The following is a 15,214-nucleotide window of genomic DNA, read 5'->3' as shown; positions in this document are numbered from 1 at the left end:
CACCACAGACTAAAACAGTTAAATGTGGTCTATTAAACATTAGGTCTCTCTCTTCTAAGTCCCTGTTGGTAAATGATATAATAATTGATCAACATATTGATTTATTCTGCCGAACAGAAACCTGGTTACAGCAGGATGAATATGTTAGTTTAAATGAGTCAACACCCCCGAGTCACACTAACTGTCAGAATGCTCGTAGCACGGGCCGGGGCGGAGGATTAGCAGCAATCTTCCATCCCAGCTTATTAATTAATCAAAAACCCAGACAGAGCTTTAATTCATTTGAAAGCTTGTCTCTTAGTCTTGTCCATCCAAATTGGAAGTCCCAAAAACCAGTTTTATTTGTTATTATCTATCGTCCACCTGGTCGTTACTGTGAGTTTCTCTGTGAATTTTCAGACCTTTTGTCTGACTTAGTGCTTAGCTCAGATAAGATAATTATAGTGGGCGATTTTAACATCCACACAGATGCTGAGAATGACAGCCTCAACACTGCATTTAATCTATTATTAGACTCTATTGGCTTTGCTCAAAAAGTAAATGAGTCCACCCACCACTTTAATCATATCTTAGATCTTGTTCTGACTTATGGTATGGAAATTGAAGACTTAACAGTATTCCCTGAAAACTCCCTTCTGTCTGATCATTTCTTAATAACATTTACATTTACTCTGATGGACTACCCAACAGTGGGGAATAAGTTTCATTACACTAGAAGTCTTTCAGAAAGCGCTGTAACTAGGTTAAGGATATGATTCCTTCTTTATGTTCTCTAATGCCATATACCAACACAGTGCAGAGTAGCTACCTAAACTCTGTAAGGGAGATAGAGTATCTCGTCAATAGTTTTACATCCTCATTGAAGACAACTTTGGATGCTGTAGCTCCTCTGAAAAAGAGAGCTTTAAATCAGAAGTGTCTGACTCCGTGGTATAACTCACAAACTCGTAGCTTAAAGCAGATAACCCGTAAGTTGGAGAGGAAATGGCGTCTCACTAATTTAGAAGATCTTCACTTAGCCTGGAAAAAGAGTCTGTTGCTCTATAAAAAAGCCCTCCGTAAAGCTAGGACATCTTTCTACTCATCACTAATTGAAGAAAATAAGAACAACCCCAGGTTTCTTTTCAGCACTGTAGCCAGGCTGACAAAGAGTCAGAGCTCTATTGAGCTGAGTATTCCATTAACTTTAACTAGTAATGACTTCATGACTTTCTTTGCTAACAAAATTTTAACTATTAGAGAAAAAATTACTCATAACCATCCCAAAGACGTATCGTTATCTTTGGCTGCTTTCAGTGATGCCGGTATTTGGTTAGACTCTTTCTCTCCAATTGTTGTGTCTGAGTTATTTTCATTAGTTACTTCATCCAAACCATCAACATGTTTATTAGACCCCATTCCTACCAGGCTGCTCAAGGAAGCCCTACCATTATTTAATGCTTCGATCTTAAATATGATCAATCTATCTTTGTTAGTTGGCTATGTACCACAGGCTTTTAAGGTGGCAGTAATTAAACCATTACTTAAAAAGCCATCACTTGACCCAGCTATCTTAGCTAATTATAGGCCAATCTCCAACCTTCCTTTTCTCTCAAAAATTCTTGAAAGGGTAGTTGTAAAACAGCTAACTGATCATCTGCAGAGGAATGGTCTATTTGAAGAGTTTCAGTCAGGTTTTAGAATTCATCATAGTACAGAAACAGCATTAGTGAAGGTTACAAATGATCTTCTTATGGCCTCGGACAGTGGACTCATCTCTGTGCTTGTTCTGTTAGACCTCAGTGCTGCTTTTGATACTGTTGACCATAAAATTTTATTACAGAGATTAGAGCATGCCATAGGTATTAAAGGCACTGCGCTGCGGTGGTTTGAATCATATTTGTCTAATAGATTACAATTTGTTCATGTAAATGGGGAATCTTCTTCACAGACTAAAGTTAATTATGGAGTTCCACAAGGTTCTGTGCTAGGACCAATTTTATTCACTTTATACATGCTTCCCTTAGGCAGTATTATTAGACGGTATTGCTTAAATTTTCATTGTTACGCAGATGATACCCAGCTTTATCTATCCATGAAGCCAGAGGACACACACCAATTAGCTAAACTGCAGGATTGTCTTACAGACATAAAGACATGGATGACCTCTAATTTCCTGCTTTTAAACTCAGATAAAACTGAAGTCATTGTACTTGGCCCCACAAATCTTAGAAACATGGTGTCTAACCAGATCCTTACTCTGGATGGCATTACCCTGACCTCTAGTAATACTGTGAGAAATCTTGGAGTCATTTTTGATCAGGATATGTCATTCAAAGCGCATATTAAACAAATATGTAGGACTGCTTTTTTGCATTTACGCAATATCTCTAAAATCAGAAAGGTCTTGTCTCAGAGTGATGCTGAAAAACTAATTAATGCATTTATTTCCTCTAGGCTGGACTATTGTAATTCATTATTATCAGGTTGTCCTAAAAGTTCCCTAAAAAGCCTTCAGTTAATTCAAAATGCTGCAGCTAGAGTACTGACGGGGACTAGAAGGAGAGAGCATATCTCACCCATATTGGCCTCTCTTCATTGGCTTCCTGTTAATTCTAGAATAGAATTTAAAATTCTTCTTCTTACTTATAAGGTTTTGAATAATCAGGTCCCATCTTATCTTAGGGACCTCGTAGTACCATATCACCCCAATAGAGCGCTTCGCTCTCAGATTGCAGGCTTACTTGTAGTTCCTAGGGTTTGTAAGAGTAGAATGGGAGGCAGAGCCTTCAGCTTTCAGGCTCCTCTCCTGTGGAACCAGCTCCCAATTCAGATCAGGGAGACAGACACCCTCTCTACTTTTAAGATTAGGCTTAAAACTTTCCTTTTTGCTAAAGCTTATAGTTAGGGCTGGATTAGGTGACCCTGAACCATCCCTTAGTTATGCTGCTATAGACGTAGACTGCTGGGGGGTTCCCATGATGCACTGTTTCTTTCTCTTTTTGCTCTGTATGCACCACTCTGCATTTAATCATTAGTGATCGATCTCTGCTCCCCTCCACAGCATGTCTTTTTCCTGGTTCTCTCCCTCAGCCCCAACCAGTCCCAGCAGAGGACTGCCCCTCCCTGAGCCTGGTTCTGCTGGAGGTTTCTTCCTGTTAAAAGGGAGTTTTTCCTTCCCACTGTAGCCAAGTGCTTGCTCACAGGGGGTCGTTTTGACCGTTGGGGTTTTACATAATTATTGTATGGCCTTGCCTTACAATATAAAGCGCCTTGGGGCAACTGTTTGTTGTGATTTGGCGCTATATAAAAAAATTGATTGATTGATCTCCTCCACTGACTAATTTTGGCAAAACAAAACTGTTGTGACTAAAATTTGTATTGACATATGACACAGTAGAACTTTGTGAAGTATTCTCTTACTTGTCCAGCAGACGTACTGCAGCCAGCCCAGGCAACCCTAAGTAAGCATCTCCAGCCTTGGAGGGGCCCCAGGTTTGTGTCATTGATTCATTCACTGCAAGGAATTCAGATTATTTTTTCCCAGACTTTGCTCCTACCACAACCATCACACTCTGTGCAGAGCATCAGAATAGCCAAATGAATAATCATCATAATTCCGCCAGTATGATTAATTGCATCGCAGTCAAGCCTGTGTGTTCATACACTCTTACCAAGGCTGCGATTTACATGAATAAATAAATAACCATCACACACCGTGCTGTGGTCTACTATGTGTGCCTCACCATTAAAATGCAATATTACTTCCATCAACTCTGTCTTTGCAACATCTTGACAATTAGCTGGGATGACAGCAGAATCCGTCTCAGCATCTGTCCACCACCATTTACTTGGTCATGTACAAAAATCATCATTCGTTGTCGGGACATTTTCTACAACTGGCAGGCGACTTCCAAAACAGGTTTTGCTGCCAGCTCAAGGAAGGAAACCACTTAAGAAGACAGAAAAGGGAATATAAAGATACCAACACTGACATGAGCAGATGCCAAACACTCAAGACTGGACCACTTGAGGGGCCTCATTCATCAATCCAGGAGGGAACAACTGAAAAAAGAAAAACACCATCCCATCTGCCTCAGTTTGTGCTCCCTCCTGGACTGAGAGGTGATTACTGCGGTCACAAAATTTACTAATCCACCACCACCTGTGACCTACAGTACCAAACATGTATCTATAGAACCTGCACACAATCAGTGTGTGAATACTGAAGGTAACTGGTTATTTACAAGTGAATATTGTGAAGGTAAATTATTACATCACGTGCATTTTGCACATTTCTCCTAAGTGCATTTAAATGATGCCTTTCACAGCTGCAGTGAAATCTGTGATCTGACAATTAGAAGGAATTGACTGTAAACTTCAGGTTATAGTTACTGTGGAGGTGAGTAAATAACATTTGCTTAGTCAGGAGCCTCACGTACAAAGTGTGCGTACGCACAAAATTGTGGCGTATGTCTGTCTCCACGCTAACTTTCAGATGTATCAAAAATGAAATGACGGTGGAAATGTGCATCACGCAAAAGGGTGATTCTTTAACTACGGGCACTATTGGCCTTGTAAATGTAATTTCCACCATACCATTGCCTTACAATATAAAGCGCCTTAGGGCAACTGTTTGTTGTGATTTGGCGCTATATACATGTGCTCTGATGTCACTGTTTATCTCCATAGAAACTACCCAAACAATCTTTCATACAAACTGTTTAAAGGGACATTACAGTGTTGTGGTGGAAATTATGGCAATAGTGTGGGACAACTACATTTTCTTTAAAAAAAAATCACAACAGTTGTATGACATTGAATACCCCAATTATGTTTTGATTATTTTACTGATGTTTTATTCAGAGATATTTTAAAACATTAGAAAAAACGTTTCTTTACCATTCATTTTTATCATTGAAGATCAAAAGTCTGGGTGTGGGACAAGCACAAAACGGCAATATTTGCATATAATGATGCTGAAAAAAGGTGGAAAAAGTCATCATAGACTACTAGAACAAATTTCTTAACACACTTTCATTGTAAAGATAACTATAAAAGTGTGAAATTTCCCCTTTTTTTCTGTTTTTCATACAGTATGATCAAAGGACATAAGTGCCCGTAGTCTAAGAATCACCCAAAAATCCTGGCTAGTGTACACACATTTCTACAGTTACGCGCAGCGGTGATGCTGGGAAACTTAATAGTGTGAAGACAAAAAGTCAGAGTGATGTGCACATCAGAGACAGAGTTACGAACATTTAACACACCCATATGTTTGCAGTTATATGTGTGGATATAAAAGCATGTGCAAACTGATGAGGAAAATGGCACTAACAATAGCTGTGTGAGCCTTGTTAGAGAACCTTGCAAATGGTGCGAGCCGAGGTGTGCATTCAGTGAACGTGAGGATTTACGTGCAAATGACAAGAACTGGCTCATAATACAATTTGTGTACCAAGGCCACTGTTGAGCCCCTTTCACACCTGGCTTTATTAACGTGCACCGATCATGAGAGAACTTAAGAAGGTGAAAGTGCTGCGGAGTTGCATGTAGCAAATGCGCGTTTATTCCATGAGGAGTGGACAGTGGACATGTCCTCTCGCTGGCCATCCATCCATGAGGAGTTAACCCGGACATGGACATGTCCTCTCATTGGCGATTAGTCTGTGAGCAGGAGTTAATGGGCTTTATTTAACTTGCCACAATTGAGAGAACTTGGAGGTGGAAGAAAACTGCAGTGCGATGGCACGCGCAATCCGTCCGTGAGAAGTGGACGCGAACATGTCCTCTTCACTGGCAACCTGTCCATGAGAAGTGGGCGTGGACATGTTCTGTTCGTTGGGAATCTGTCCGTGAGAAGTGGGCATGGACATGTCCTCTCGCTGGCTATCCGTCTTTGAGGAGTAGTCATGGGCGTGTCCTCTGAATGTGGAAGCTTGACCCATTCTCGCCTTCGGATTCACCACTTCACCGGAAGTGTCGTATAGTTGCTCCATCCCACAACCTCAACCATAGCCACTGCCAGTCTGTCACAGGACCCAAACATATAAACTAACACATTCACTCTCACGCACGCAGGGGTGGTGGCCAAGTGGTTAATGCGCTTGGTTTCAGTTTAGAAGGCTCCAGGTTCAAATCCCACCCCTGCCACATTTCTCCATGTAATGTGGCGTTGCGTGAGGAAGGGCATCCGGCGTAAAACCTGTGCCAATTCAACATGCAGATCCACCTTGGATTTGCTGTGGCGACCTCGAGTGCAAACAAGGGAGCAGCCGAAGGGACTTACTTTACGTTATTCACTCTCACGCACACCTACAGTCAATTTAGAGTCACCAATTCACTTAACAAGCACGTCTTTGGAAGTGGGAGGAAACCGGTGCAGCTGGAAGGAATCCAGACAAACACAGGGAGAGCAGGCACTCTCCACTCAAGTCTAACGTGAACCCGGGACCTTCTCGCTGTAAGGCAACAGTGCGGTTTTAAACAGCTCTTAGGCTGAAAACCATCAGCTGTACGTGGCAACACTGATGTGACAGGAGCATGTTTGTGACAAATGCATTAAAAAAAATTATACACGATGCCTGTCCATTTTAATAATTCCCCTATAGAGCTCATTTGTCACTTGATATAGTTTCAGTAGCAGTGCTGGTCCTAACTAATTTGGTGCCCTCTGCAAGATTTTTAATGGCGCCCACACACACACACAGAGTAAATTGCACATTTACATGCACTCACACAAGAAACTAAATCAATCTGTTTTGTTTTTTTGTTGTTTTTTTTTTTTTTAATAGAATTCATCACATTATTTTTATTGTATCTGTCTTGGTCTCGTTTTTCCTCCTCAGTTTAATTCAATTTATTTAATTTATATGCAGCCAAATCACAACAAAGCTGCCTCATGGCTCTTCACACAAGTAAGGTCTAACCTTACCAACCACTTGAGCAAGCACACAGGTGACAGTGGTAAGGAAAAACTCCCTCTGATCTGAGGAAGAAACCTCAAGCACACCAGGCTGGGGTGACCCTCTGCTTGGGCCATGCTACTGACACAGTTGACAATACAAAACAGGAAATTTTGGGAGTCCATGCTGTTGTTCTGGACAGGAGGCTAGCTGGTGGGGGGTTGGGTCCACAGATCCTGTCTATTTGATGACCATTGCAGAAGAAGACACCCACTCTCACTTCTGGATGGAGCTGCACCACGAACACAGAGAAAAAGAGAATCGGGCATCAGAAAGACAACAAATGCAGTATCATTTGTCAGCACTAAGCAACAAGAAATACTAAGGTGATCGCCGGCCACTAACCCTAAGCTTCACCAAAAGCCCCAGACTTTAGATAAATTTGAGGCCGCAACCCGCTCTGTTTACCAATAAAATTAATTTAAATGGGTAGGAAAGATAGTACCATACTTTGTCAGTATGCTAGCCATATGAAAGGCAAAATAAGTGCGTCTTAAGTCTGGACTTGAAAGTCTTTACAGAATCTGACTGTTTTATTGATGCAGGGAGATCATTCCACAGAACAGGGGCACGATAAGAGAAAGCTCTGTGACCCGCAGACTTTTTATTCAACCTAGGGACACTAAGTAGTCCTGCGCCCTGAGAACACAGAGCCCAGGCCGGTACGTAGGGTTTAATTAAATCAGCTAAGTAGGAAGGTGCTAGTCTGTGAATAATTTTATAGGTTAATAGCAGAACCTTAAAATCTGACCTCACAGAGACAGGAAGCCAATGAAGATATGCTAAGATAGGTGTAATGTGGTCAAACTTTTTGCTTCTTGTCAAAAGTCTGGCAGCAGCATTTTTAAACTCTCCTCTTTTATTTATTCATCCCCTGGGGCTTCATGTACAAAGACCTGTGTGGATTTCTTACTAAAACATGGCGTACGCCAAAACCCAGAAACTAGCGTAAGGACAAAAATATTCAGGTGTATCAAAGTGTGCGTAGGCATGGAGCCATGCTTGTTCTGTTTGTACATCCCAGTGAATGTGGAATTGAGCGTGGAACCAAACTCCTCCCTGGCCACACCCCATTTAAATATGCAATTTCATGTATCCTCACGCTGTCACATCATGTTATGATGTCTGATGTGACAGACAACATGAACACAGAAAAGAAATTATACTACAGATGACTGTAAATTACATGGAGACGTACAGGGATAGTTTATTCTGTACACTGTTAAACGGATTAACCATGAAACTGAAAAAAATGTTTGTGGGAGCTACGGAGCGTGTGTGAGTGTGAGGTCAACACGCTGCTAGCTCAGAACGGTGCACACACTGACGTTAAAAAGGTAAGGCACGCCTACGCTGACAGTGTGACACCCCCATCACACATAGCCGGAATCACAGAGTGGCGTCAGATTTATGAAATACCGCACATCCGAAAGGTGTCTGATATCAGTTCCAAAACGGTCTGACAGCCATCTGTGGAAGTTGAAACACTTGATCAAAATATGCCGGCGGCCCCGAATAATAAGCACATGTTCATAATTTTCCGGGTGCGGTCGAGATGGGACACCTGTCTGACGTCGGCCCATGTGTTGTCTGAGGACCATCCAACTGCAATTTACATATTCCGATGGTGGTAAAACGTGATCCGAAATGATTTGAGCGCATATGACAGAACCTCGAGATAATAATAATTGCTTTCTAACTCTGGAGATATCACATGGAGCTTGTGGCAGGCTGTTACACCATTAATGCACATGCAACTTACCTCCAACAGTGGTCCAGGATGTTTCACAGCTCGGACATGACCATGCCTCTTTTCGCCCCGACTGCGCTGGATTATAGCAATATTTGCCATGTTGGGCATGCTTCCAGCAAACTCTTGCTATGTGTGACTGGGGCTTGACTTTCACAACTTACACACGTGCTTATTGACAAATACTGAATACAGGAAGCCTGTTAAAAAGCTCTGCAGCTCTCACCATCAAGCAAAAAAAAAAAAAAAAAAGACATTAACAATAATAATAAAATATATATATTTGAATGCGCACATGCCCAAATGTGCCTGTGCTGGTTTTCCTTTGAAACAATTGCACAAATAAACTATTTAACCACAAAGCAGCCACCCATCGCGCATGGCATCCTCCTTCCTTATGCGCATTTGCACACATATGATTTGAACATTGATGGAATGAAAATGTTTCCTATTAACAAAAACAAATTCATCATGTGATGGCGCCTTTATAGCAATGTGTGTGCAGTTAAAAGCTCAGATTATATTTGGGAAACTGACTCTCGCTGCAAAATGCACTGTAATGTTGGAATGTGATGTACCTGGATGACATTCGGATTATTGCGTTCCACACAGCTGGCATGGCTCGATTGACTGACACAGTCCTGTCCGATTGGCCAGCTCACGCTGGGATCCCCTTGATGCCAGGACACACAGCGTGGTGATCACCTGTGTGGCACAGACAACCCCTGGGTCCACATCGTATTGTGCTCTGGGCTGGCCGCAGTTCTGTGCACAACTCCAGCAACAGTGCCCTTGGTAATCGAAACTGGTTTATAAGCCAGTTATCGTCATTTGCAAGTAAATCCTCGCGTTACCTGAATACTCGCGCATGTTGGATTGCATCCTTTGCAAGGTCCTATGACAACACTAACAGCCACTGTTGGTGCCATTTTCCTCATCACTTTGCGCATACTTTTATATCCACCCATATAATTATAAACACATGGGTGTGTTAATTGCTCATCAGTGTGTCTCTGATGTGCATATCACTCTGATGACTTCTTGTTTTCATACTATTAACGGTTCCCAGCATCACCTGTATGTGTTGGAGATGACACAATAGCTGTAAAAATGTGCGTACACCAGCCAGGATTTTTCCGTGATGCACCGCACATTTCCACAGTCATTTAATTTTTGACAGATCTGAACGTGAGTGTGGAGATGGGCATACACCACGTTTTTGTGTGACATAATAACCCAGAAGGGCTCATCAGACACTTTAGAAAGGGTTGACGAGGAAACTATTATAATCATTATTTAATTTGCTATATGGGCTTATATTTGTTTTACATTAGAATATAAATAGTGTTAACTAGTTTTAGTATAAGAATAGTAAAAGTTTACTTCATTTTTTTTTCCTGATTTGTGGTGCCCCCTGGATGGACGGTGCCCTTAGCAATTGCCTATACTGCCTATAGGCTGGGTTGGCCCTGTTAAGTTGCAGTTTTATATAAATTATAGGTTTTTTGGTAGCAAAAAACAGGTGTCACAGTGGTGGTGAAGGGGAGTCAAAAATATTCTTATCTACAAAAGAGGGACCCTGCAGAAAAAAGTTTGGGAACCCGTTAAACACCTAAACGGCCCGGAACTTCACACACAAAGGGAACTGGAGATGAGTGGAATCGAACCCCAGACCTTGTTGCTGTGAGGCAAGAGTGTTATTAGTTTATAACCGTAGACTGTGATCATACAATATTATAACCTCTGACTGAGCCACCGGCTTGTCTTTCTCTCGCGATGTTTGTGCGGTTGCTTGGAAACCAGTGTAAACAGTTGAAGCGAACTTCAGCGCTCGTTGGAGGCTGCAGGGATTATTTAAAGGCTTCGATGGAGGTAAGTTTTATTCGAACATAATGAAAAATATTTTCAGGAAGCCATTGTTGTTGTTACTGGAATGTCATCAGTATGCGCGTTCCCGCGAAGGGGGTGCATTTCACGGCAGGGGTGCTGAATCGGGCACAATTACCGACCGTAGATTTTCCACAAAGAAAATGTGACGCGCGACTGCCATCATAAACTTGTCTTCTTTTTTTTTTTTTTTTAACTGGAAGCGAATGATACTCCGTATTTTGGAATATATACATATATATTTTTTTATTTTCCTTTTAATATTTCAAATCATGTCTTGCATGTTAATTGTGCGCTTAAGTGAGAAAATGTGACTTATATGATGACGTGATTAAAGGGGTCGTATACAAATTTTCAGCTCCAGGTGTCATTAACGTTTGTATCCAAGAGTACAGCAGAGACATCTGAACTTTAAAAATAAATGAATAAACAAGGTTTAAAGACTTTTAAACTTAAAACTGAAAACCGATACTTTTCTAACAGACCTCGTAAATGGCTTTACCCAACCACTAACCATGAGTGAAAAAAGGTTTTGTGTTGTCATTCATATTATATATATTGGAGGGAGTAATTTGCATTTGCATTAAATATTGTTCTGAGTTAGGCATATTGAGGAGAGGATTGGACTATACAGCTTGCTATATTTCTAAGCATTTATCACTGCAATATTGATAATTAGACTACTCTGCTAGAACTGGGACCACTTGGATTTTGAGATTTTTTTTTTTTTTTTGACAGAAATTAAACATACGTGAACACCAAAATATAAGACCTTATAAATAAACCAAAGTCAATACACCATTCATTTGGCAATTAATAGATTTGTATGATCCATATCTGTAAATAGAAACTGTATTCAGCTAGCCAGACCAACAAAATGACTCAATTTTGAAGCTTGAAAATTGGGTGTCCAGGTATGTCACAAAATAAACATGTCTGAGTACCCATTTTTCAAATGTTTTGTTAAAAAAGTAGATATGAAAGATTCTGAGGAAGACTGTGTCTACAGATATGCAATGTAAAACCGAAGAGATAGACTAAAAGAAACAAATATTTTTCTTGCATCTTATTTATTTGAAGCCCATTTACAGAAGCATAGCACAACATAACACATTAGCAAATTGTGACTCTTATACTCACCATATTTTTCAGACATTGTAACACTAACATACATATGATTACAAAACAGATTGCTGGCAATATTTCATTGCTATTTTAAGAATATAGTGGATTTTTGTAACTTCTTTGATTGTTGCCTTCTTCACTGTCATTAATTCCTAAACTCATTTTTTTTTTTTTTTTTTGAGAATGGAATTTCTTGCAAACATCAAAGGTGAGTAGAGGACTCAGAAGCTTGATTTATTAGAATTTAAATATCCATCCATTTTCTGAACCTGTTTTTTCCAGCTAAGGGTCATGGTGGGGGGAGGGGCTGGAGTGCTTTGCCAGTGGGCAAGAGGAGGGATACACCCCCTGCACAGGCCACCAGTCTGTTGCAGGGGAGGTGCATATAGACAGACAAACTCGATCACACCTGCGGTCAATTTAAAGTCACCAGTTCAACTAATCTGCATGTCTTTGGAAGCTTCACCTAGATGAAAGCCATGCAAACATGGGGAGAACATGCAAACTACATACAGAAGCAAACCTGGGAAATTCTCCGGGTGAGGCAACAGTGGTAACTGCTCAACCACTGTGCTGCTCAATGTTTAAATGCGACTTGGGTCGTTAAAAAAGTGAACTCAATCTCCATCAGTGCACTGGATAATGGTTTATCAAAAATTGTAGCCTTATTGGTTATCAAATAATTCTGACATCGTGGTACCTTTATTACGAGGATTAACTAAGTTATTTTGAAATCAATAAGTTAAGTCAATACAGTCGTGCTCAAAAGTTTACATACCCTGGTGGAATTGTTTGTTTTTTTTGTGCCTTTTTTCAGAGAATATGAATGACGACACAAAAACTTTTTTTTCACTCACTGTTAGTGGTTGGGTGAAGCCATTTATTGTCAAACAACCAGGTTTACTCTTTAAATCATAATGACAATACAAACTACCCAAATGAACCTGATCAAAAGTTTACATACCTCTGTTCTTAATAGCAAGTATTGCCCCCTTTAACATCAGTGACAGCTTGTAGTCTTTTGTGGTAGCTGTGGATGAGGGTCTCTGATGGTAAAGCTGCCACTGAATATGTTTTGGACTTTATTTACATCAATTACAAAGAAATACAAACAATATGGCACTCTATGGTAAATCTGCATGGAGTAGACAGTTCTCAAAAACTGAGTGACTGTGCAAGAAGTGGAAGAGTGAGGAAAGCCACCAAGACACCTAGACAACCCAGAAGAAGTTATAGGCTTATGTGGTTGTGATTGGAGAAATTATGCACAGTGCAAGCTTTGCATTTTGTATCAGCAGTTATCCATCTTCATGATGAAGTGGTATAGAGGAGGATTTTCTTAAAAAGAAAAACTGAAAATTTAGCTACAAATTGCTAGAATGTACATCTGAGATGCAAGCCTGGATTTGATCTGTTTTGGTGAAAGAAAATCCTTCTCTGCTGTACTCCACTATGAAGCTAAGAGTAGTGATGCAAAATGCAAAACTTTTGACTGTGTTGAATGCTTGGTCTCCAAAGTAAAGGTCAAACAAGTTCGATGTCCATTGGATTCTATGACATGTGACATGTTACCCCATAACATGATAACTAAGCATGACAGATGGTGCAAACTATTCTTTTTTAACATGCTATTAACCAATAATTTGCATCATTTTTTACCAAAATTGGAGGAACTTTAAGTTTTGAACCCTGTACAAACTAAAACTGACCTTTGTCACCATTTTTGCTATTTTTACCTCATAACTCCAGAACATTCAGCCATAGATAGTCCAAACTATTCAGTTGTTAAGTGTGACATAACGCATCACGTAATTTTCAACTTCCGGGTCCAAACAAAAAAAATGTGTGCTTTGTCAGCTGTTTGTGGTCATTTTATAGATTCCCAGCCGATGACAAGCAGAAACAGAAGTAGCTACAAATGATCAGGTAGGCCCCCTACACTGGCCTTTTTGTTTTGATTGCTGATGCTGTAGCGGCTGTACCGACCATTTATGAAATGAATCTCTTCAATTTACATAACCATAAGTGTTTTGTTTGGACCCGGAAACAGATTTATCAAGTGATGCGTTACGTCAGAGCTTAACAGTCCCATACCTTTTTGGAATTATGATCAAACAAATAATGTGGTATAGTTTTCAACATGATTGGAGCATTTTAAAATTATGCCCCCTGTGCAATTATTTATTGACCCCTGTAGCTCATTAGAGGTAAGCTTCAGGATGTTTCCATATCTGAAAATAAATATTAGTTAATTTAGAATATGTGTGCCAGATTTGATGCTTTTATCACAAAATGCACAGTTGTTATGGAAATTGTAGTTAAGCTGCTCCACTAATGATAACTTTCTCCAACTTCACCATTAATCTTCTGATTCCAGGAAATGAGACAAGGTGAGCAACATGGAGGGGACATTTTTGAGTCCTTGGAGGAGTTCCAGGTGGTGCTCGGTGAGCTGGTTGGGGACAAGAGCATGGACAAGATCCGTGTGGCGTATGAGAAACTCATCCAAGCACTGAAAAAGTCCCGTGAGAATGAGAAGAGGCTGATGTCCAAATGCAGGGAGCTGAATGCAGAGATTGTGTCTGCCTCCACCAAAGTGGCAGCTGCCCTCAAGTTGTCCCAGGAAGATGAGACAACAATTAGTTCACTCAAGAGGGTATAATGCCACAGCACAAGGCCATAAGATTGTATATTTCATTTTGATAATTATTTTTTGTGTCCTCATCAATGCCCAACTTAATTTTGTGCTGGGATTTTTTTCCCCCACTTTCACTACAGGAGCTAGAAAAAGCTTGGAATATGGTAGATGCTGCTCACGATAAAGAGAAACGGGATAAAGACGCAATTAAGAACCTAAAGGAAGAAGTTTTTGACTTGACAGAACTGGTGGAGCAGCAGGCTGGTTTCTCCACGCAGCAGGAGCACAGGTAAAGTCAATCAGTAAGACTGCAGCTGTTTTGTTTTTTTTGTTTTGTTTTTTTGTCATGCTTCATCCAGAACACATACACATCTTGGAGTCTGGTGTGTGTGATGTAATCATCTTAGAACTCAACTCAAACTCATCCTTGAAGACTCAGACTCAGGTAATAAGGACTACTTGGAAGTGAACACTGGGGCCATGAGGCTCCACTCAGATTCCAGGTTTTTGTGACACCAGTGCTGACTACTTGGAAGTGAACACTGGGGCCATGAGGCTCCACTCAGATTCCAGGTTTTTGTGACACCAGTGCTGTGTGCTGAACCCTTTACTATGGATGTGTAAAGTAAATGGTGACTGTTGTGTGTGTGTGTTTTTAGTAATCTACTAAAAATGAATGAGGAGGTGACCAAGGAAAGAGATCAGCTGCAGGAAACAGTGGAGAGTCTGAGAGGGAAATTAAAAAAGGCAGCAGAAACCCAGCAGGAAATAGAGGCTCAAAGAGAAAATTCCTTGGAGAAAATTTCTCAGGTATAGACTTATTGTCCCATCTCAGTTTTTGGTCATTTCTTAAAATTATTGCATTGAAAT

At 40.5% G+C, this 15,214-nt stretch overlaps 1 protein-coding gene across 1 annotated transcript in view; it reads left to right on the top strand.

Moving 5' to 3' along the window:
• Nucleotides 1-10,493: 10,493 nt before the first annotated feature.
• The window catches only part of cfap58 (cilia and flagella associated protein 58), a 47,480-nt gene continuing 42,759 nt past the window's right edge, over nucleotides 10,494-15,214 (top strand). Inside the window, exons 1-4 of the mRNA XM_034178895.1 lie at nucleotides 10,494-10,566; nucleotides 14,084-14,362; nucleotides 14,485-14,633; nucleotides 15,004-15,154. Of these exons, the coding sequence (XP_034034786.1) occupies nucleotides 10,561-10,566; nucleotides 14,084-14,362; nucleotides 14,485-14,633; nucleotides 15,004-15,154 (585 nt within the window). The 5' untranslated portion in view covers nucleotides 10,494-10,560. The remainder of the gene's footprint in view (nucleotides 10,567-14,083; nucleotides 14,363-14,484; nucleotides 14,634-15,003; nucleotides 15,155-15,214) is intronic.

This window comes from Thalassophryne amazonica, chromosome 9 (genome assembly GCF_902500255.1).
Source record: "Thalassophryne amazonica chromosome 9, fThaAma1.1, whole genome shotgun sequence".
Lineage (NCBI taxonomy): Eukaryota > Metazoa > Chordata > Actinopteri > Batrachoidiformes > Batrachoididae > Thalassophryne > Thalassophryne amazonica.
The sequence above is the reverse complement of the archived record's forward strand: the minus strand, read 5'-3'. Positions and strand labels throughout refer to the sequence as shown.